Here is a 21,412-nt window from a genome sequence, read left to right as displayed (position 1 = left end):
TTTGGGTTTTTTTGTTATGCTTTTTTTTTTTTTTTTTTTTGAGACGGAGTTTCACTTGTTATTCAGGCTGGAGTGCAATGGCGCGATCTCGGCTCACCGCAACCTCTGCCTCCTGGGTTCAGGCAATTCTCCAGCCTCAGCCTCCTGAGTAGCTGGGATTACAGGCACGCGCCACCATGCCCAGCTAATGTTTTGTATTTTTAGTAGAGACGGGGTTTCATCATGTTGACCAGGATGGTCTTGATCTCTTGACCTCGTGATCCACCCGCCTCAGCCTCCCAAAGTGCTGGGATTACAGGCTTGAGCCACCGCGCCCGGCCCTGTTATGCATTAATGTGAGCATTACAATTTTAGTTTAGATAGCATAGTAAGGATCCAGCTTCAAATGGTGAGTCAGAGCTAATGAGATAATAATTAGGAAAAAATGTGAAATCCTGCTTTCATCAATTATAATGAGTATTTATGGTATTACATAAATATTTTAAAATTGATAGTTCAGAGTAATGTCATTTATTATATTAGTTACCCACATAGCTATGCATCTTTGTTTGTGGATTTTTTCTTTTTAGTGAAAAAAAAAAAAAAAAGCCGGGTGCGGTAGCTCACAGCGCACACCTGTAATCCCAGCACTTTGGGAAGCCGAGGTGGTTGGATCACGAGGTCAAGAGATTGAGACCATCCTGGTCAACATGGTGAAACCCTGTCTCTACTAAAAATACAAAAATTAGCTGGGCATGGTGGCGCCTGCCTGTAATCCCAGCTCAGGAGGTGGAGGTTGCGGAGAGCCAAGATCGCGCCATTGCACTCCAGCCTGGGTAATGAGCGAAACTCCGTCTCCAAAAAATAAAAAAAAAAATTTACCTTGGCCATTAAAAAGCTCATAGAGGCCAGGTGAGGTGGCTCACACCTATAATCCCAGTACTTTGGAGGCCGAGGTGGGTGGGTCATGAGGTCAGGAGTTTGGGACCAGCCTGGCCTACATGGTGACACAGTCTCTACTAAAAATACAAAAACAGCCAAGTGTGGTGGCATGTGCCTGTAATCCCAGCTTCTTGTGAGGCTGAGGCAGGAGAATTGCTTGAACCTAGAAGGCAGAGGTTGTGCTGAGCAGAGATCACACCATTTGCACTCTAGCCTGGGTGACAGAGCAAGGCTCCATCTCTGGTAAAAAGAGCTCATGGAGTGAGGACTGGGCGTGGCAGCTCACGCCTATAATCCCAGCACTTTGGTTGGGAGCCTGAGGCGGGTGGATCACCTAAGGTCAGGAGTTTGAGACAAGCCTGTCCTACATGTTGAACACCCTCCTCCTCCTAAAAATACAAAAATAGCTGAGTGTCACAGTGGGCACCTGTAAGCACAGCTACTCAGGAGCCTGAGGCAGGAGAATCACTTAAGGTGGAGGTTGCAGTGAGCTGAGATCGCATGCCACCATGCCTGGCTAATTTTTTTTGGTATTTTTAGTAGAGAGGAGGTTTCACCATGTAGGACAGGCTTGTCTCAAACTCCTGATTGGCCCGCCTTGGTTTTTTGTTCTTGTTGCCCAGGCTGGAGTGCAATGACATGAATCTCAGCTCGCTGTAGCCTCCACCTTCCAGATTCAGGTGATTCTCCTGTCTCAGTCTCCTGAGTGGCTGGGATTACGGGCGCATGCCGCCACATTCAGCTAATTTTTATATTTTTAGTACAGATTGGGTTTCATTATATTGCTAAGGCTGGTCTTGAATTCCAGACCACCCCAGGTGATCCTCCTGCTTTGGCCTCCCAAAGTGCTGGAATTACAGGCTTGAGCTACTGCCAAATCCTGGAATCATTTATGTCCAAACTACTACTACATCCTTTTTCATAACCCAAATAGCATCTACCTGCTTTTCTAGTGTGCCATATCACTAGTAGCCATTCTTCTATTCATCTATTGAGTATCTGTGCCAGCACTTTTCCAGGAACTAGGAATGGGAAGTTGTGTAAGACCAAGATCCTGCTTCAAGGATTCTCCCAGTGCTTAACATGTCAAAACTGCAATCATTGGCCAGGCACAGTGGTTCACCCCTGAAATCCCAGTACTTCGGGAGGCTAAGGTGGATGGATCACCTGAGGGCAGGAGTTCAAGACCAGCCTGGCCAACACAGCAAAACTCCGTCTCTGCTAAAAAATAGTAAACTTAGCTGCGGATGGTGGCAGGTACCTGTAATCCCAGCTACTCGGGAGGCTGAGACAGGAAAATCACTTGAACCAGGCAGACACAGGTTGCAGTGAGCCAAGGTTGTGCTATTGCACTCTAGCCTGGGAGATGGAGCAAGACCAAGCACTGTGGTTCACACCTGTAATCCCAGCACTTTGGGAGGCCGAGGCAGGCAGATCACTAGGTCAAGAGATTGAGACCATCCTGGCCAACATGGTGAAACCCCGTCTCCACTAAAAATACAAAAATTAGCTGGGCGTGGTGGCATGTGCCTGTAATCCCAGCTACTTGAGAGGCTGAGGCAGGAGAACTGCTTGAATCTGGGAGGGCGAGATTGCAGTGGAAGAATTACAGGCTTTGGAATTAGGCATGGATTTGAATCCCAGCTTTGGTTGTGCTTGCAACTTTATAACTCAGAAAGTTACTTAGCCAGGCCAAATTTATTTATTCATCTGTAAAAATGGTATTAAAAGTACCTTCCTCTGCAAGGTTCCTAGAATAAATGGCTCTTAGCTTAGCATCACCATTCCCTTCCCTATAACCAAACTGCTTGGCCAAACTCAGTCCTCCACTACCATCTCGGCTCTTAAGCAAAGAGCCAGTTATTGATCTAGGTACCTTCTTTGTTTTTTGTCTTTTTTTTTTTTTAAGGCATAGTTTGACTCTTTCACCCAAGCTAGAGTGCAGTGGTGTGATCTCGGCTCACCGTGACCTCTGAGTCCCTGGTTCAAGGGATTCTCCTACCTCAGCCTCCCGAGTAGCTGGGACTACAGGCGCCTGCCACCACACCCAGCTGATTTTTTGTATTTTTTAGTAGAGACAGGGTTTCACCATGTTGGTCAGGCTGGTCTCAAACTCCTGACCTTGTGATCTGCCCACCTCAACCTCCCAAAGCGCTGGGATTACAGGTGTGAGCCACTGTGCCCAGCCCCTTTCTAATTTAAGATAGTTTAAGAATATGGACATCTCAAGATTATATAAACACAGGCTAATGCAACAAAAACAATTTTTTCCTAATATGTTTTATATAAAGTTAATGTATAGAAGTGGCATAGAAAGGTCAATTATTTTATTTCAGACTCACTCTGTTGCCGAGGCTGGAATGCAGTGGTGCAATCTCAGCTTACAGCAACCCGGACCTTCCAGGTTCAAGCGATTCTCCTGCCTCGGCCTCCCAAGTAGCTAGGACTATAGATAACCCGCCACCACACCTGGCTAATTTTTTTTTTTTTTTTTTAATAAGAGACTGGTTTTCACCAAGTTGGTTAGGCTGGTCTTGAACTCCTGACCTCAAATGATCCGCCTGCCTCAGCCTCCCAAAGTGCTGGGATTATAGGTGTGAGCCACCATGGCTGGCCAATTTTTTTAAATTGACATTAAATTTTATGGGATAGAAGTGTTAGTTTTACTGGATATGGTTTTTTTGTTTTTTGTTTTTTTTTTTTTTTTTTTTTTGAGACGGAGTTTCGCTCTTGTTACCCAGGCTGGAGTGCAATGGCGCGATCTCGGCTCACCGCAACCTCCGCCTCCTGGGTTCAGGCAATTCTCCTGCCTCAGCCTCCTGAGTAGCTGGGATTACAGGCACGCGCCACCATGCCCAGCTAATTTTTTGTATTTTTAGTAGAGACGGGGTTTCACCATGTTGACCAGGTTGGTCTCGATCTCTCGACCTTGTGATCCACCCGCCTCGGCCTCCCAAAGTGCTGGGATTACAGGCTTGAGCCACCGCGCCCGGCCGGTTTTTGTTTTTTAAAAAGAAAGTACTAGTCTTAGTTCAAAAGTCTTTACCAGAAACCCATATATCAAAAAATGGAGGCTACTAAGTAGGTCCTACACTATTAAACATTTTAAAATTTTTCTATTTCATATAAAAATATTTACAAACATGGCATCTGCTGTTACTTTCATTTTATAAAGGACAGAGAATACAAAAAATAATTTCAGAATAAATGAGTTTTCAATAGAATTTAGATTTTTAAAAAATCAGTTGGGGGGACCGGGCGCGGTGGCTCAAGCCTGTAATCCCAGCACTTTGGGAGGCCGAGGCGGGTGCATCACGAGGTCGAGATCGAGACCATCCTGGTCAACATGGTGAAACCCCGTCTCTACTAAAAATACAAAAAATTACCTGGGCATGGTGGCACGTGCCTGTAATCCCAGCTACTCAGGAGGCTGAGGCAGGAGAATTGCCTGAACCCAGGAGGCGGAGGTTGCGGTGAGCCGAGATTGCGCCATTGCACTCCAGCCTGGGTAACACGTGCGAAACTCCGTCTCAAAAAAAAAAAAAAAAAAAAATCAGTTGGGTTATGGTAGGTAAAGTGGGATGACTGCTTGAGCCCAAGTGTTCCAACCAGCCTGAGCAACATACTAAGACTCCATCTCTAATTAATTCATTAATTACTATGCAGACCAACCTTCATTTGCTTTGGAGTAGTTACTCCTGTCAGCCTCCACAATAGAATCATCTAATTTCTTTAAAAAGAAAGGGAAAAAAGGCCAGTTGCAGTGGTTCACACCTATAATCCCAGCACTTTGGGAGGCTGAGGCAGGTGGATCACGAGGTCAGGAGTTCAAGACCAGCCTGGTCAAGACGGTGAAACCCCATCTCTACTAAAAATGAAAAAAATTAGCCTGACGTTGGGGCACGCACTTGTAATGCCAGCTACTCTGGAGGCTGAGGCAGAGAATCACCTAAACCCGAGTGGCAGAGGTTGCAGTGAGCCGAGATCACGCCACTCACGGCACTCCAGCCTGGGTGACAGAGTGAGACTCTCAGAATTTTAAAAAAGGCGGTGGGGGAGGGTGGGGAGAAGCTTAATTTCTCCTGAGACCAACTAAATCAGAATTTTTAAAATTTTTTTATTTTTTGAGACAGAGTTTCACTGTTGTTACCCAGGCTGGAGTGCAATGGCGCGATCTCGGCTCACCGCAACCTCTGCCTCCTGGGTTCAGGCAATTCTCCTGCCTCAGCCTCCTGAGTAGCTGGGATTACAGGCACGCGCCACCATGCCCAGCTAATTTTTTGTATTTTTAGTAGAGATGGGGTTTCACCATGTTGACCAGGACGGTCTCGATCTCTTGACCTCGTGATCCACCCGCCTCGGCCTCCCAAAGTCCTGGGATTACAGGCTTGAGCCACCGCACCCGGCGCTTTTTTTTATTTTAACAAAGCTCTCCAGGTGAGTTGAGAACAACTGCTATAAAAGATAGAAAAACCGGCCGGGCGCGGTGGCTCAAGCCTGTAATCCCTGCACTTTGGGAGGCCAAGGCGGGTGGATCACGAGGTCAAGAGATCGAGACCGTCCTGGTCAACATGGTGAAACCCCGTCTCTACTAAAAATACAAAAAATTAGCTGGGCATGGTGGCACGTGCCTGTAGTCCCAGCTACTCAGGAGGCTGAGGCAGGAGAATTGCCTGAACCCAGGAGGCAGAGGTTGCGGTGAGCCGAGATCGCGCCATTGCACTCCAGCCTGGGTAACAACAGTGAAACGCTGTCTCAAAAAAAAAAAAAGACTGGGAACAAAGAGAAGATAACACAGTCTTCCAAAGAGAAACAAAAGAACAGGCATCAGGATGGTATCAAACTTTTCAACCTCAGAATCTATAATACAATGGAGCAATGCAATCATTCTGAGCAGAAAGGATCTCCAAACCTAGAATTGTTTTATTTATTTACTTATTTATTTGTATTTATTTATTTGAGACGGAGTCTTGCTCTGTTGCCCAGGCTGGAGTACAGTGGCTTAATCTCAGTTTACTGCAACCTCTGCCTGCTGGGTTCAAGTGATTCTCCTGCCTCAGCCTCCCGAGTAGCTGGGATTACAGGTGTGCACCATCACTCCTGGATAATTTTTGTATTTTTAATAGAGACGGGGTTTCACCATGTTGGCCAGGCTGGTCTTGAACTCCTGACCTCAAGTCATGGATCCACCTCAGCCTCCCAAAGTGCTGGGACTACGGGCATGAGTCACCAAGCTCCGCCAACCTAGAATTATTTTACCAGCCACTATCAAAGAAGTTTTGGCTAGATTACACAGATTTTTCGGACCTCTATTTCTCTTCCTTTTTTTCGAGACAGAGTCTCAAAATACCATTTAGGTATTTCCTAAATTGGTTCAAAACTTCCCACCCACATTAACCAATCAGTGTCAGAATATGTAGTTTGCCTATCGCAAATCTAGTGTTGCATCTCATATTTCCAAACAGATATTTTATTTCTTCTTTCTTGGATTAGTCCCTTATTTTAGCAGAGCCCTTCTTCCACTTCTGGGAGAGGGTGCCCAAAAGGTAAATTTTTTGAGAAATATAAGTCTGGGCCTGGCACAGTGGCTCATGCCTGTAATCCCAGCACTTTGGGAGGCCAAGGCAGGTGGATCATGAGGTCAGGAGTTCCAAGACCAGCCTGACCAACATGGCGAAACCCCATCTCTACTAAAAATACAAAAATTACCCAGGTGTAGGGGCATTGTGCCTGTAGTCCCAGCTACTCAGGAGGCTGAGGCAGGAGAATCGCTGGAACCTGGGAGGCAGAGTTTGCAGTGAGCCAAGACTGCGCCATTGCACTCCAGCCTGGGCAACACAGTGAGACTCTGTCTCAAACAAACAAATGCAAAAACTGGCTGGACCTGGTGGCACATGCCTATAACTCCAGCTACTTTGGAGGCTGAGGCATGAGAACTGCTTGAACCCAGGAGGCAGAGGTTGAAGTGAGCTGAGATCACGCCGCTGTACTTTATCCTGGACAATAGAGCTAGGCTTTTTTGTTTTTTACACCTCCACCCACTCAACTCTTTAAAAAAGTCCTGGAATATATATAACAAAAATGAGAAGACTCCGAAAAATGGCCAACTAGCTAGGGACCTCAGAATCCAAGGAATGACAGGGTAGTAAGTTCTCTGTGTTTTCTGTTTGTCTTGTGTATCCCAGACTTGGGGCTGAAAAAGCTGGTAACTTGGAAATGTCAATAGGCAAAGAACAAAAAAAAGCCCTAACAAAAATTTTGCTCTCTTTAGCCAAAGACAAGGAAAGGGGCAGCCTAGCAAGACAGAAAACTTTTAGCCAACAACCACTCTATTCCAGCCAAACACTACTGTACTGAGTTGAATGGTAGCCAACAAAAAGCCATGTCTACATCCCAGAATCTGTAATACTATTTGAAAAAAGGTCTTTGAGATATAAAATAAGTTAAAGCTGGGCGCGGTTGCTCACGCCTGTAATCCCAGCACTTTGGGAGGCTGAGGTGAGTGGATCACTTGAGGTAAGGAGTTTGAGACCATCCCAGCCAACACGGTGAAAACCTGGTCTCTATTAAAATTGCAAAAATAGAGGCCGGGCGTGATGGCTCACGCCTACAACCCCAGCACTTTGGGAGACATGACGGGTGGATCACGAGGTCAGGAGATGGAGACCAGCCTGGCCAACATATGTGAAACCCTGTCTCTACTAAAAATACAAAAACTTTGCCTGGCATGGTGGTGGATATCTGTAATCCCAGCTACTTGGGAAGCTGAGGCAGGAGAATCGCTTGAACCCAGGAGTTGGAGGTTGCACTGAGCCAAGATCATGCCGTTGCACTCCAGCCAGGGTGACTGAGTGAGACGCCATCTCAAAAAAAAAAAAAAATCTTGAAAGCAAGAGAAAAGTAACATCTTATGTACAAACAAAAATAATTACAAGTGGATTTCTCCTCAGAAACGGGAGCCAGAAGGAAGTGGCAAAGTATTCTTGAAGTAATGGGGGAAAAAATAAGAATTGTTGACCCAGGTTGGACGCAGTGGCTCACGCCTGTAATCCCAGCACTTTGGGAGGCCAAGGCGGGTGGATCACCTGAGGTCAGGAGTTCGAGACCACCCTGACCATCATGGAGAAACCCGTTTCTACTAAAAAAACAAAATCAAGGCTTGGCGCGGTGGCTCAAGTCTGTAATCCCAGCACTTTGGGAGGCCGAGGTGGGTGGATCACAAGGTCAAGAGATCGAGACCATCCTGGTCAACATGGTGAAACCCCATCTCTACTAAAAATACAAAAAATTAGCTGGGCATGGTGGCGCATGCCTGTAATCCCAGCTACTCAGGAGGCTGAGGCAGGAGAATTGCCTGAACCCAGGAGGTGGAGGTTGCGGTGAGCCGAGATCGCACCATTGCACTCCAGCCTGGGTAACAAGAGCGAAACTCCGTCTCAAAAAAAAAAAAAAAAAATCAGCCAGGTGTGGTGGGACATGCTTGTAATCCCAGCTACTCCGGAGGCTGAGGCAGGAGAATCACTTGAACCCAGGAGGTGGAGGTTGCAGTGAGCTGAGATGCATTGTACTCCAGCCAGGGCAACAGAGTCTCCATCTCAAAAAAAAAAAAAAAAAAAGAATCACTTGAGCTCAAGAGTTTAAGATCAACCTGAGCAACATAGTGAGACCTCATCTCTACAGAAAATTTAAACATTAGCCTGACATGATGGTGCATGCCTGCGGTCCAAGCTACTCAAGAGGCTAAGGCAAGGGCATCACTTGAGCTCAGAAGGTTGAGGCTGTGGTGAGCTATGATCATGCCACTGCACTCCATCCTGGGTGACAGAGCAAGACCCTGTCTCAAATCTCTCTCCATATAGATAGATAGATAGATAGAGATACAGATATATATAATAGTCTCAGCTACTCCAGAGTCTGAAATAAAATATATATGTGTGTGTATACATATGCATATATACATATATATATATATGACCTGTAATCACAACACTTTGGGAGGCTGAGACGGGTGGACTGCTCGATGTCAGGAGTTTGAGACCAGCCTGGTCACCACGGCAAAACCCTGTCTCTATTAAAACAAACAAACAAAAAAATTAGCTGGGCATGGTGGTTCATACCTGTAGTTCCTCAGCTACTCAGGAGGCTGAGGCAGGACAATCACTTGAATCTGTGAGGCAGAGGTTGCAGATCACACCACAGCACTCCAGCCTGAGTGACAGAGCAAGATTCTGTCTCCTAAATAGATAAATAATAAACAAATAAAACATTCCTCTCGAAACAACTGTTAGTACTAACTAGACAGGAAAAATCAGCAAGAATAAAATAGAAGTCAACAATACCATCAACCAACAGTATCTAATCCAAATTTAGAAACATTCCACCCATTAACAGCAGGCTACACAGTGTTTTCAGGTTCCCATAAAACCTGAGGGAGTAAATGGCAGGCTAAAGCCATAACTTCTCAATATGGCATCGTGGCTCATGCCTATAATCTTTGCACTTTGGGAGGTGGGGGCGGGAGGATCTCGAGGTCAAGAGATCAAGACCATCCTGGCCAACATGGTCAAAACCTGTCTCTACTAAAAATACAAAAATTAGCTGGGTGTGGTGGCAGGCACCTGTAGTTCCAGCTACTCAGGAGGCTGAGGCAGGAGAATTGCTTCAATCTGGGAGGCGGTGGTTGCGGTGAGCTGAGACTGCGCCCCTGCACTCCAGGCTGGTGACAGAGCAAGAATCCATCTCAAAAAAAAAACCACAGTAACATTAAATATAAATGGTCTAAGAGGTCAGGACTTCAAGACCAGCCTGGCCAACATGGTGAGACCCTGTCTCTACTAAAAATACAACAAAAAAACTCAAGTGATCCGCCTGTCTTGGCCTCCCAAAGTGCTGGAATTACAGACGTGAACCACTGTGCCTGGCCTACAAATCCAGTTTAGCTCTCTTCTTCATCCCTACTCTCATATTCATCATCATGTTCTTTTAAGTCTAATTCAAATTTCTATCTACTGGATATGTATCCCTATTGCCACTGGCTCATTTCACAGTTTAATGTGAAACTTATAATTAAACTTAAAAAAATATATTTTTTTGAGACAGGGTCTTACTCTGTCCCAGGCTGAAGTGCAGAGGCACGATCTAGGCTTACTGCAGCCTTGAATTCCCAGGCTCAAGTGACTCTCCCACCTCAGTCTCCTGAGTAGCTAGAACTACAGGTGGGTACCACCACACCTGGCTTTTTTTTTTTTTTGAGACAGAGTCTCGCTCTGTTGCCCTGGCTGGAGTGTAATGGCACAACCTTGGATAACTGCAGCCTCCACCTTCTGGGTTCAAGCAATTCTCCCACCTCAGCCTCTTGAGTAGCTGGGACTACAGGCGCGTGCCACCATGTCAAGCTAATTTTTGTATTTTTAGTAGACATGGGGTTTTACCATGTTGGCCAGGCTGGTCTTGAAGTCCTGACCTCCAGTGATCCACCCACCTACGCCTCCCAAAGTGCTGGGATTACAGGTGTGAGCCATTGCGCCTGGCCATATTTTTAAGTAAATAAAAAACAGCTAGGCGTAAGCCACCATGCCCAGCCAAAAAATCAGTTCTTATGATTGTATCATCATGCAACTTCTTCCTTCCTGGCACATAGGTTTGGAATATGAGGTTCCCTATTTGAACAGAATGAGTTCACAGTTAAAGAAAAAAATCAATATTTAAATTACTTTCAATGCTGGGCATGGTGGCTCATGCCTGTAATCCCAGAACTTTGGGAGGCTGAGGCAGGAGGATCATTTGAGGCCAGGAGTTTGAGACCAACCAGGTCAACATGGCAAAACCCCATCTCCACTAAAAGTATAAAAATTAGCTGGGTGTTTGTTTACATTGTGTTAAAACAAAAAAGAAAAAGAAAAAAAAAAATTAGCTGGGTTTAGTGGTGCACACCTGTAATCCCAGCTACTTGGGAGGCTGAGAGAGGAGAATCACTTGAACCCAGGAGGTAGAGGCTGCACTGAGCCAAGATTGCATCATTGTACTCCAGCCTGGGCAACAAAGTGAGATTCCATCTAAAAAAAAAAAAAAAATTAGTTTCAGAGTTCCAAATATTATCATTCCTATCTCAAATTAAGTTAGGTTTTAGGCATGTCTGTGAACAGGGAGATTCTATAAGTATAAATTAAGATGCCATTTCCCTAGAAAGGCTAAGAAACAAATACATTCAGTAAGTATTTGATGAATTAAAGGAATGAGATGAAGATGATTTGTAGAAAACAACTCGTCTATCCTCATTCGATCCAATGATTCATTCCGCACACATTGTATCAGGCAAGATGCTCAGTATCAGACACAGAATACAGAAAGTACAAGTAACCAGCTGGGTATGGTTGCTCATGCCTGTAATCCCAGCATTTTGGGAGGCCAAGGCTGAGGAGGATTGCTTGAGGCTAGGAGTTCATTACCAGCCTGGGCAACAAAGCTAGACCCTCATTGTCTACAAAAAATAAAAATAAAAAATATTTCTTAAGAAGAAAGTACGCCGGGCGCGGTGGCTCAAGCCTGTAATCCCAGCACTTTGGGAGGCCGAGGCGGGTGGATCACGAGGTCGAGAGATCGAGACCATCCTGGTCAACATGGTGAAACCCCGTCTCTACTAAAAATACAAAAAACTAGCTGGGCGTGGTGGCGCGTGCCTGTAATCCCAGCTACTCAGGAGGCTGAGGCAGGAGAATTGCCTGAACCCAGGAGGCGGAGGTTGCGGTGAGCCGAGATCGTGCCATTGCACTCCAGCCTGGGTAACAAGAGCGAAACTCCGTCTCAAAAAAAAAAAAAAAAAAAAAAAAGAAGAAAGTACAAATAACCTTCCACAAGTTACAATGATATTTTATCAAAATGCCTGGAGCCGCCGGGCGCGGTGGCTCAAGCCTGTAATCCCAGCACTTTGGGAGGCTGAGGCGGGTGGATCACGAGGTCAAGAGATCGAGACCACCCTGGTCAACATGGTGAAACCCCGTCTCTACTAAAAACACAAAAAAAGTAGCTGGGCATGGTGGCGCGTGCCTGTAATCCCAGCTACTCGGGAGGCTGAGGCAGGAGAATTGCCTGAACCCAGGAACCCAGGAGGCGGAGGTTGCGGTGAGCCGAGATCGCGCCATTGCACTCCAGCCTGGGTAACAAGAGCGAAACTCCGTCTCAAAAAAAAAAAAAAAAAAAAAAAAAAGATTAAAAAAAAAAATGCCTGGAGCCACAAGAAGCCCATTTTCCCTTCTAATGAAAGGTAGATTAAAACTGGATTCATCGTATCTCACAGAAGAAAAAAGGACACACACTGAGCTTTTAGTTTTTTATTTTGATTGTGATGGATGGACAAGGTATCTACATTTTAGAACATCTTCTTAATCCCTAAACAAGTGAAAATCTACTTACTTATACATAAAAAGACAAAGAGAAAAGGTCATGATTGTCTAACAGGGAACATGAATCCTCAAATAAATTATCTTACAAAAATATCATACTTGCTTTTCTATTTTTACTACTGGTAAAAATGAAAAAAATAATTCACATTAAAATAAAATCTGTAGGCTGGCATAGCAAGACAACTGTTTTTACATATTAAAGTCTTTCAAATAAATATTTTACACACGAATTTAAGTTTTCAAAAAAATAGGTTATTTCCTATATTTTTTTTGGTCTGCTAAGAGACCACTTATCAAACTGACATTAAATTGGACTGCAGGTCATACTCTGCAAAGAGTAAAATGCATGTCACAGGCAGGCTGGATACACACATGGGCATATTTCATACATTCGAAATGGCTAACACTGCTGTGCATACTACTTCCATAAGTAGCTTTACCCTGTAAAAATACTGTAGTCTAGGCTGGGCGGGGTAGCTCACGCCTGTAATCCCAGCACTTTGAGAGGTGGAGGTGGGCGGATCATTTGAGGTCAGGAGTTGGAGACCAGCCTGACCAACATGGTGAACCTCATCTCTACCAAAAATACAAAAATTAGGCAGGAATCCCAGCTACCTGGGAGGCTGAGGCAGGAGGATCACTTGAACCTGGGAGCCGGAGGTTGCAGTGAGCTGAGATCATGCCATTTCACTCCAGCCTGGGCAACAAGGGCGAGACTCCGTCCCCACCCCTGCAACCCCCACCACAAAGAAAGGACGTATAGATTACTGAAGATGGGATAAAAGTCAACACTTGCTTACAAATACCTGAACATGGAGAGCACAGTCAACACATTCATGTGGACAGCATATGAGCAAATTAATATATTACACAGCTTCTGATCTCTTCCTCTTGTTTTATTCTGAAGAGACTTGGATCCTTTATGATGATTTAAAATATAATATTACATTACGTTTTCCCGGTCTAATAACCAACATTAAGAAGTACAGTGGAGGCCGGGCGCGGTGGCTCAAGCCTGTAATCCCAGCACTTTGGGAGGCCGAGGCGGGTGGATCACGAGGTCAAGAGATCGAGACCATCCTGGTCAACATGGTGAAACCCCGTCTCTACTAAAAATACAAAAAATTAGCTGGGCATGGTGGTGCGTGCCTGTAATCCCAGCTACTTAGGAGGCTGAGGCACGAGAATTGCCTGAACCCAGGAGGCGGAGGTCGCGGTGAGCCGAGATCGCGCCATTGCACTCCAGCCTGGGCAACAAGAGCGAAACTCCGTCTCAAAAAAAAAAAAAAAAAAAAGTACAGTGGAAGGGTATAGAACTTTCTACATCTTCTCATACTTTTAAAGCTAATTTGGTTTTTATTATGACATAATACTTTAGTTAACAGTATGCTAAAAAAAAAAATGACTGAATTATATAATCTTGTCCACAACATTCAAGTCTCTTTTTGCTAAAATATTACAAAATGAATCCAGGTAAACACTTTCCATTTCCAATGGCCTAGGTTAGAGATGAATTCAACTTTTTTTTTTAAAAAAAGTGATTACAATCACACTGGGCTGAGGACAGCTACGTTAAACCCTGAAAACAAAAGCCAGGTACTCAAACATCTAAAACACTAACACTTTCCATCCAGGATAGAAAAATGAGCATCCAAAGTAAAGAGAACCACAAGACTGATCAAGTAACCAATCAAAAACCACTTCTCTGTTATTTGAACTTATAGTTACTCGAAGCTTGAAGTTTCCACCTTCACTATTATTGGTGGCTCCTAGAGTCACGGCTTCAATGTCAAATGTGACAGTGGACCCAGAAGTAACTGCAGGTAACTGATTTGTCATTTCTTTTCCATTGACAAAAACTGCTCCTAAAATGTTAAGGTAAAGAGTCATTTACACGTGAGCAATAACTAAGAGACCTGAAATAGTTTCTAGATTACTGGTAACATAGCTAATTTGCTAATTCAGATTAAAAAAAAAAAACACAAAAAACTGGACTTAGCTTTTAGAGTTCTGGTGCAGGACTCTACTCTTTGTTTTTTTGTTTTTTTTCTTTTTTTGTACATGACTACTGCAGTACAGGGCTCTACTCTTTTCCAGCAGAGACTATGAGTTTCTGATATCAATGTCATGAAAAGAAACTTGACAGTGTTACAAAATTACTTCCTGTGAAACAGCAAGACTGTTTCCTATGGAATAAACAAGAATCTTATTCTGCGCAATTCTTGACTCAACAACACAATTTTTTTTTAACGGAGTTTCACTCTTGGCTCACTGCAATCTCCGCCTCCCAGGTTCAAGTGATTCTCCTGCCTTAGCCTCGAGTAGCTGGGATTACAGGCATGCCCAGCTAATTTTGCATTTTTAGTAGAGATGAGATTTCTCCATGTTGGTCAGGATGGTCTCAAACTCTGGACCTCAAGTGATCTACTTGCCTTGGCCTCCCAAAGCGGTGGGATTACAGGTATAAGCCACCACACCTGGTCCCCCCGCTTTTTTTTTTTTTGAGACAGAATCTCACTCTGTCACCAGGCTGTAGTGCAGTGGCACAATCTTGGCTCATTGCAACCTTCACCTCCTGGATTGAAGCAATTCTCCTGTCTCAGCCTTCTGAGTAGCTGGAAGTACAGGTGCATGCCACCATGCCCAGCTAATTTTTATATTTTTAGTAGAGATGGGGTTTCACTGTGTTGGCCAGGATGGTCTCCATCTCTTGATCTTGTGATCTGCCCACCTTAGCCTCCCAAAGTGCTGAAACTACAGGCATGAGCCACCACGCCCGGCCAACAATACAAAATATTAACATGTCTTGCTAGTAATTTTTAAAGAGCACTAGAGATGTAGACTGAATGATTTATTATGTAAAGAGTTTAGAACAATGCCTGGTACATAGTAGTTACAATAATCATGTAATTAAGACCAAAGCTTTCAGCCAGTCATGGTGGATGACGCCTGTAATCCCAGCACTTTTGAAGGACAAGGTGGGAGGATTGCTGGAAACCAGGAGTCAAGACCTACCTGGGCGACAACTTATCTTCACAAAAAAGTTAAAAAAAAATTAGCCAGACAAGGTGGCATTCACCTGTAATCCCAGCTACTCAGGAAGCTGAGGTGGGAGAAACGCTTGGGCCCAGGAGTTTGAGGCTGCAGGGAGCTATGATCATGTCACTGTGCTCCAGTCTGGGTGATGAAGTGAGACTTCATTTAAAAAAAAGAAAAAGAAAAAGACCTAAATTTTCTCATCTCCTACTATAAACGTGAAACTGGCAAAGATTCATATATTACTATAATAATTCATATATTTCCAAGAGAATGACAGTTATTCATCTCTTACCATTTGTACTAATGCACACAGCTTGATCCCGCTGCAGAGAGTCATATCCGTCCTGTTTTTCTGCACACACTCCTATGCTATCTCTTCTGTCTGGTTGTCCCACAGTTTCAACTCTGTAAATGAAGTAGAAAGGTCATTTCATACTTTTTTTTTTTTTTTGAGACAGAGTCTTGCTCTGTCACCGAGGCTGGAGTGCAGTGGCGCGATCTCAGCTCACTGCAACCTCTGCCTCCTGGTTTAAGCAATTCTCCTGCCTCAACCTCCTGAGTAGCTGGGACTACAGGCAAGCACCACCACGCTCGGCTAATTTTTGTAATTTTAGTAGAGATGGGGTTTCACCATGTTGGTTAGGCTGGTCTCAAAACTCCTGACCTCATGATCTGTCCGCCTTGGCCTCCCAAAGTGCTGAGATTACAGGTGTGAGCCACCGAGACCAGCCCATTTCATACTTTTTAAATGCAACATGAATGATACCTAATAGCTGCTAGCTTAAAAAGAACAATCTTACTACATTGGTTTTTTTCTAAATAATAATAGCAACCAGGCCGGGCGCGGTGGCTCAAGCCTGTAATCCCAGCACTTTGGGAGGCCGAGGCAGGTGGATCACGAGGTCAAGAGATCGAGACCATCCTGGTCAACATGGAGAAACCCCATCTCTACTAAAAATACAAAAAATTAGCTGGGCATGGTGGTGCGTGCCTGTAATCCCAGCTACTCAGGAGGCGGAGGCAGGAGAATTGCCTAAACCCAGGAGGTGGAGGTTGTGGTGAGCTGAGATCGCACCATTGCACTCCAGCCTGGGTAACAAGAGCGAAACTCTGCCTCAAAATAATAATAATAATAATAATAATAATAATAATAGCAACCATGATTGAGTTTTTGCTATACTGCAGGCACTATTCTAATTATTTTGTATCTACCTTCTCATAGCAATTTATGAGGTAGGTAGTATTATTATTATGAAAAAAATACAAAAACTGGCTGGGCATGGTGAAACCCCGTTTCTAACAAAAATACAAAAAAATTAGCAGAGTGTGGCGGTGGGTGCCTGTTGTCCCAGCTACTTGGGAGGCTGAGGCAGGAGAATCGCTTGAACCCAGGAGGTGAAGGTTGCAGTGAGCTGAGGTCGCACCACTGCACTCTAGCCTGGGAGACAGAGCAAGACTCCATCTCAAAGAAAAACAAAAGGCAGTAACAGCCTACCTCCTACACTATTAGGATTAAAGAAGGCTGTTAGCACCTAAAGCACCTTCCTTTTTTTTAGAGATAGGGTGTCACTCTGTCACTCAGGCTGGAGTGCAGTGGCACATTCTTGGCTCACTGTAGTCTCTGCCCCCTGGACTCAAGCGATCCCTCCACCACAGTCTCCCAAGTAGCTGGGACTACAGGTGCATGCCACTTTTAATGGCCAGCTTTGTCTTTCTCTCTTTGAAGTCCTGCTTTGTCACCTCTCAGGTTCAAGCAATTCTCCTGCCTCATCCTCCTGAGTAGCTGGGATTACAGGCACATACCAACACACCCAGCTAATTTTTGTAGGCTTTCTCTTTTTATTAATTAATTAATTAATTGAGATACAGTTTTGCTCTTGTTGCCCAGGTTGGAGTGCAATGGTGCAATCTTGGCTAGGTGCAATCTTCGCTCACTGCAACCTCTGCCTCCCAGGTTCAAGCAATTCTCCTGCCTCAGCCTCCCAAGTAACTGGGATTACAGGCATGTGCCACCATGCCCAGCTAATTTTGTATTTTTAGTAGAGACGGGGGCGGGCGGGGGTGTCTGCATGTTGGTCAGCTTGGTCTCGAACTCCCGACCTCAGGTGATCCGCCCGCCTAGGCCTCCCAAAGTGCTGGGATTACAGGCATGAGCCACTGTGCCAGGTAGGCTTTCTCTCTTTTTTAAGAGAAAAGTAGTGGTAAAGAAAAATTTTAAATACGGTTAAAAAATAAGATTGGCCGGACGTGGTGGCTCACACCTGTAATTCTAGCACTTTGGGAGGCCAAGGTGAGTGGACCACTTGAGTTTAGGAGTTTGAGACCAGCCTGGCCAATATGGTGAAACCCTGTCTCTATGAAAAAAAATATATATAAAAATTAGCTGGGTGTGGTGGCGCATGCCTGTAATCCCAGCTATTTGGGAGGCTGAGGCATGAGAATCACTTCAATCCAAGAGGAAGAGGTTGCAGTGAGCCAAGATCATCGTTCCATTGCATTCCAGCCTGGGCATCAGAGTAAGACTCTGTCTTCGGCAGTGAGCAGGGGGAACAGGGCTGGTGCAGTGGCTCACACCTGCAATCCCAGCACTTTGGAAGGCTGTGGTAGACAGATCACTTGAGCTCAGGAGTTCAAGACCAGCCTGGGCAACATGGTGAAACCCCATCTCTACAAAACATACAAAAATTAGCTGGGTCTGGTAGTACTCCTGTAATCCCAGCTACTCAGGAGGCTGAGGTGAGAGGATTGCTTGCATCTGTGAAGTGGAGGTTACAGTGAGCTGAGATCATGCCACTGCACTTCAATCTGGGTGACAGGGTGAGACCCTGTCTTAAACAAAAAGTGGGGAGAGCTGGGGAGGGGAATGAGAAAGAAAATAAATCTTAAAAAAAAAAAAATCAGAAAATCTGAGAAGGAAAGAGCAGGAATGTTCACCCAGGAAGTCAGGGAGACCTGGAAGGAGGGGGTGCTAGCAGACCTGAGCATCTAATGAGAGTGTGTCTAGAGACTGTTACAATCCAGCCAGTAACACAGGTTTCTCTGGCTTCAGCAGCTCTAAGCCTTATAGAAACGTCAGCAGGGACCAACTGGGCTAAATAACAAAGTAGTGCCTTCAAGAGTATAGTCTCTCTTCTAACTACTAGGCCCATAAGCACCCTCAAAAAACTACTGTTTCTCTTGATTAAAGTAGGAACACTTGCTCCTCCCTTATGCACGGAGTCCTCTTGCATTCACATTTCTGACTTCAATGCTGATGCATGAAATTCCTTTAAACAAGGGGAGAAAACATTTTCGTTCCACAGTCAAAGAAAAACATGACAAAAATGCAAAAGGCTTGCTACGACAATACTGAGGTAAACAGAACTTCAGGTAATCACCCTGCAAAGTGGGGCCTGATGATGCATCTTTAGGAGAGGCTAGACAGACTAACAGTTTATTGAGACCTACTATGTCTTTCACATCATGGTCAGCAGAAGTGAATTTAAATCAATTTGTATAATTTCCAAGGTCTTAGTAAAGACTGAATGATTTAAGAAATAAACCTAGGCCGGGCGCGGTGGCTCAAGCCTGTAATCCCAGCACTTTGGGAGGCCGAGGCGGGTGGATCACGAGGTCAAGAGATCGAGACCATCCTGGTCAACATGGTGAAACCCCGTCTCTACTAAAGTGCAAAAAATTAGCTGGGCATGGTGGCGCGTGCCTGTAATCCCAGCTACTCCGGAGGCTGAGACAGGAGAATTGCCTGAACCCAGGAGGTGGAGGTTGCGGTGAGCCGAGATCGCGCCACTGCACTCCAACCTGGGTAACAAGAGCGAAACTCCGTCTCAAAAAAAAAAAAAAAAAAAAAAAGAAATAGCCGGGCGCGGTGGCTCAAGCCTGTAATCCCAGCACTTTGGGAGGCCGAGGTGGGTGGATCACGAGGTCGAGAGATCGAGACCATCCCGGTCAACATAGTGAAACCCCGTCTCTACTAAAAATACAAAAAATTAGCTGGGCATAGTGGCACGTGCCTGTAATCCCAGCTCCTCGGGAGGCTGAGGCAGGAGAATTGCCTGAACCCAGGAGGCGGAGGTTGCGGTGAGCCAAGATCGCGCCATTGCACTCCAGCCTGGGTAACAAGAGCGAAACTCTGTCTCAAAAAAAAAAAAAAAAAAGAAATAAACCTAAGTAGCAATCTATCAGACATTACCATGTATCCAAGGAGGAAGAATTTAAAAAGCAGGAGAGCATCAGATCAAGTGGTAAAAGGTCGTACAAGATAAAAGTTAAAAGAGCTAAGGATACAGTAATAGAGGAACTGTAGACTTCAACAGTGCCTAGAATCATGTTTACTCTCCCATGAAAAAGAAGCAATACAGACCAGTCTGGAGTCAGACTGCCTGGATTTAAATCCTAGCTTTGGTATTTACTAGCTGTGTGACACTGGGTAAATAATTTCTCTGTGCCTCCATTTCCACATCCCTAAAATAAATAACTAAATCTATCTCACTGGGTTACTATGAAAACCAAATGAGTTAATACAAGTTAAGACAATACATGGCACATAGTAAATATTATTTAAATATTAATTGCAATTATCATTATTGTAGTCTGAGATCAAGTTAGGAAGCTCTGTCATTGCACAGAAACACCTTGTTCTCAGGAGAGTCACTAACGGAAATGTTTCTGTAAAGAAGGGACATAAGCAGAGAAGGAGTATGTTAGTGCAGAAAACTCATGATTACCTGGGGAATAATTAAATAGATTTTAGGCATTAGTCTTTTTTTTTCTCTCTCTCTTTCTCTTTGTTGGTATTTTTCTGGTTAGAGTCATTCTTTCTTCAATAAGGGACGAGAAGAGGTATCAAAAATAGACAAAACATAAACTAGTATATTCTGACAACTGCTGACAATTCAAATTACTTAGCTGGAGAGGAACATAGCAACATTGACTTAGATGAAACATTCAGATATTCTCCATGCCTTAAATAATAAGGGCATGAGAACAAGAGGAACTCAGGTCAAGCATTCACAATAAAATTTCATCTCAAGACTTAAAAAACTTAGAGGAGAGCTTGTTACACTAACGTGAATATGGTGAAAATCAGGCAAACTTTACTTCTTTAAGTCAAAACTGACATTTGGTTTTTAGGAAGAGCTATTTAGAAACATGACCATAAAGAATACATCTCAGGCGAGGCACAGTGGCTCACGCCTGTCATCACAGAACTTTGAGAGGCTGAGGTGAGTGGATCACAAGGTCAGGAGTTCGTGACCAGCCTGACCAACACGGTGAAACCCCATCACTACTAAAAATACAAAATAGCTGGGCGTGGTAGCGTGCGCATGTAGTCCCAGCTACTCAGGAGGCTGAGGCAGGAGACACTGTACTCCAGCCCGGGCAACCAGAGCAACACTCCATCCAAAAAAAAAAAATTGCATCTCGGGTAACACGAACAGATTTGCTCTGTCACCAGGTGCCAGGCTGGACTGCAGTAGTGTGATCTCAGCTCACTGCAACCTCCGCCTCCCAGGTTTAAGCAATTCTCCTGCCTCAGCCTCCTCAGTTGCTGGGACTATAGGCGCATGACACTACATCCAGCTAATTTTTGCATTTTTTTCGTAGAGATGGGGTTTCACCATGTTGACCAGGATGGTCTGGCTGTCTTGACCTCGTGATCCGCCTGCCTCAGCCTCCCAAAGTGCTGGTGAGCCACCGCGCCTGGCCACTTTCAGTTTTACTTTATGGAGTAGCATATTCAAATGTTTACAGTGTTATCTCTGCAGAGATGTACTCTAGTGATTCACAAAGGACAAAATAAATTACTGGCCTCTATATTTTTGCTTTTTTTTTGGAGACGGAGTCTTGCTCTATCACACAGGCTTGAGTGCAGTGGTGCAACTGCAGCTCACTGCAACCTCTGCCTCCCAGGTTCAAGCGATTCTTGTGCCTCAGCCTCCAGGGTGGCTGGGATTATAGGTGTGCACCACCACACCCAGGTAACTTTTGGGTTTTTTTTTTTTTTTTTTTGAGACAGAGTCTTGCTCTGTTGCCAGGCTAGAGTGCAGCGG

General features: G+C 44.7%; 1 protein-coding gene across 2 annotated transcripts in view; it reads right to left on the bottom strand.

Annotated features, from left to right (window-relative positions):
• Nucleotides 1-8,293: 8,293 nt before the first annotated feature.
• CRLF3 (cytokine receptor like factor 3) overlaps nt 8,294-21,412 on the bottom strand; it is a 49,660-nt gene continuing 36,541 nt past the window's right edge. Inside the window, exons 7-8 of one of the 2 annotated variants that reach the window (XM_074388403.1) lie at nt 15,655-15,767; nt 8,294-9,156 (exon numbers count right to left, since the gene is read on the bottom strand). In XM_074388403.1, coding sequence (XP_074244504.1) covers nt 9,110-9,156; nt 15,655-15,767 — 160 coding nt within the window. In that variant the 3' untranslated portion in view covers nt 8,294-9,109. Of the gene's footprint in view, nt 9,157-12,236; nt 14,189-15,654; nt 15,768-21,412 lie in introns of those variants that run through there. The other variant, XM_003931473.4, reaches the window with a different exon arrangement.

This window comes from Saimiri boliviensis, chromosome 17 (assembly GCF_048565385.1).
Source record: "Saimiri boliviensis isolate mSaiBol1 chromosome 17, mSaiBol1.pri, whole genome shotgun sequence".
Taxonomy (NCBI): domain Eukaryota; kingdom Metazoa; phylum Chordata; class Mammalia; order Primates; family Cebidae; genus Saimiri; species Saimiri boliviensis.
The sequence above is the reverse complement of the archived record's forward strand: the minus strand, read 5'-3'. Positions and strand labels throughout refer to the sequence as shown.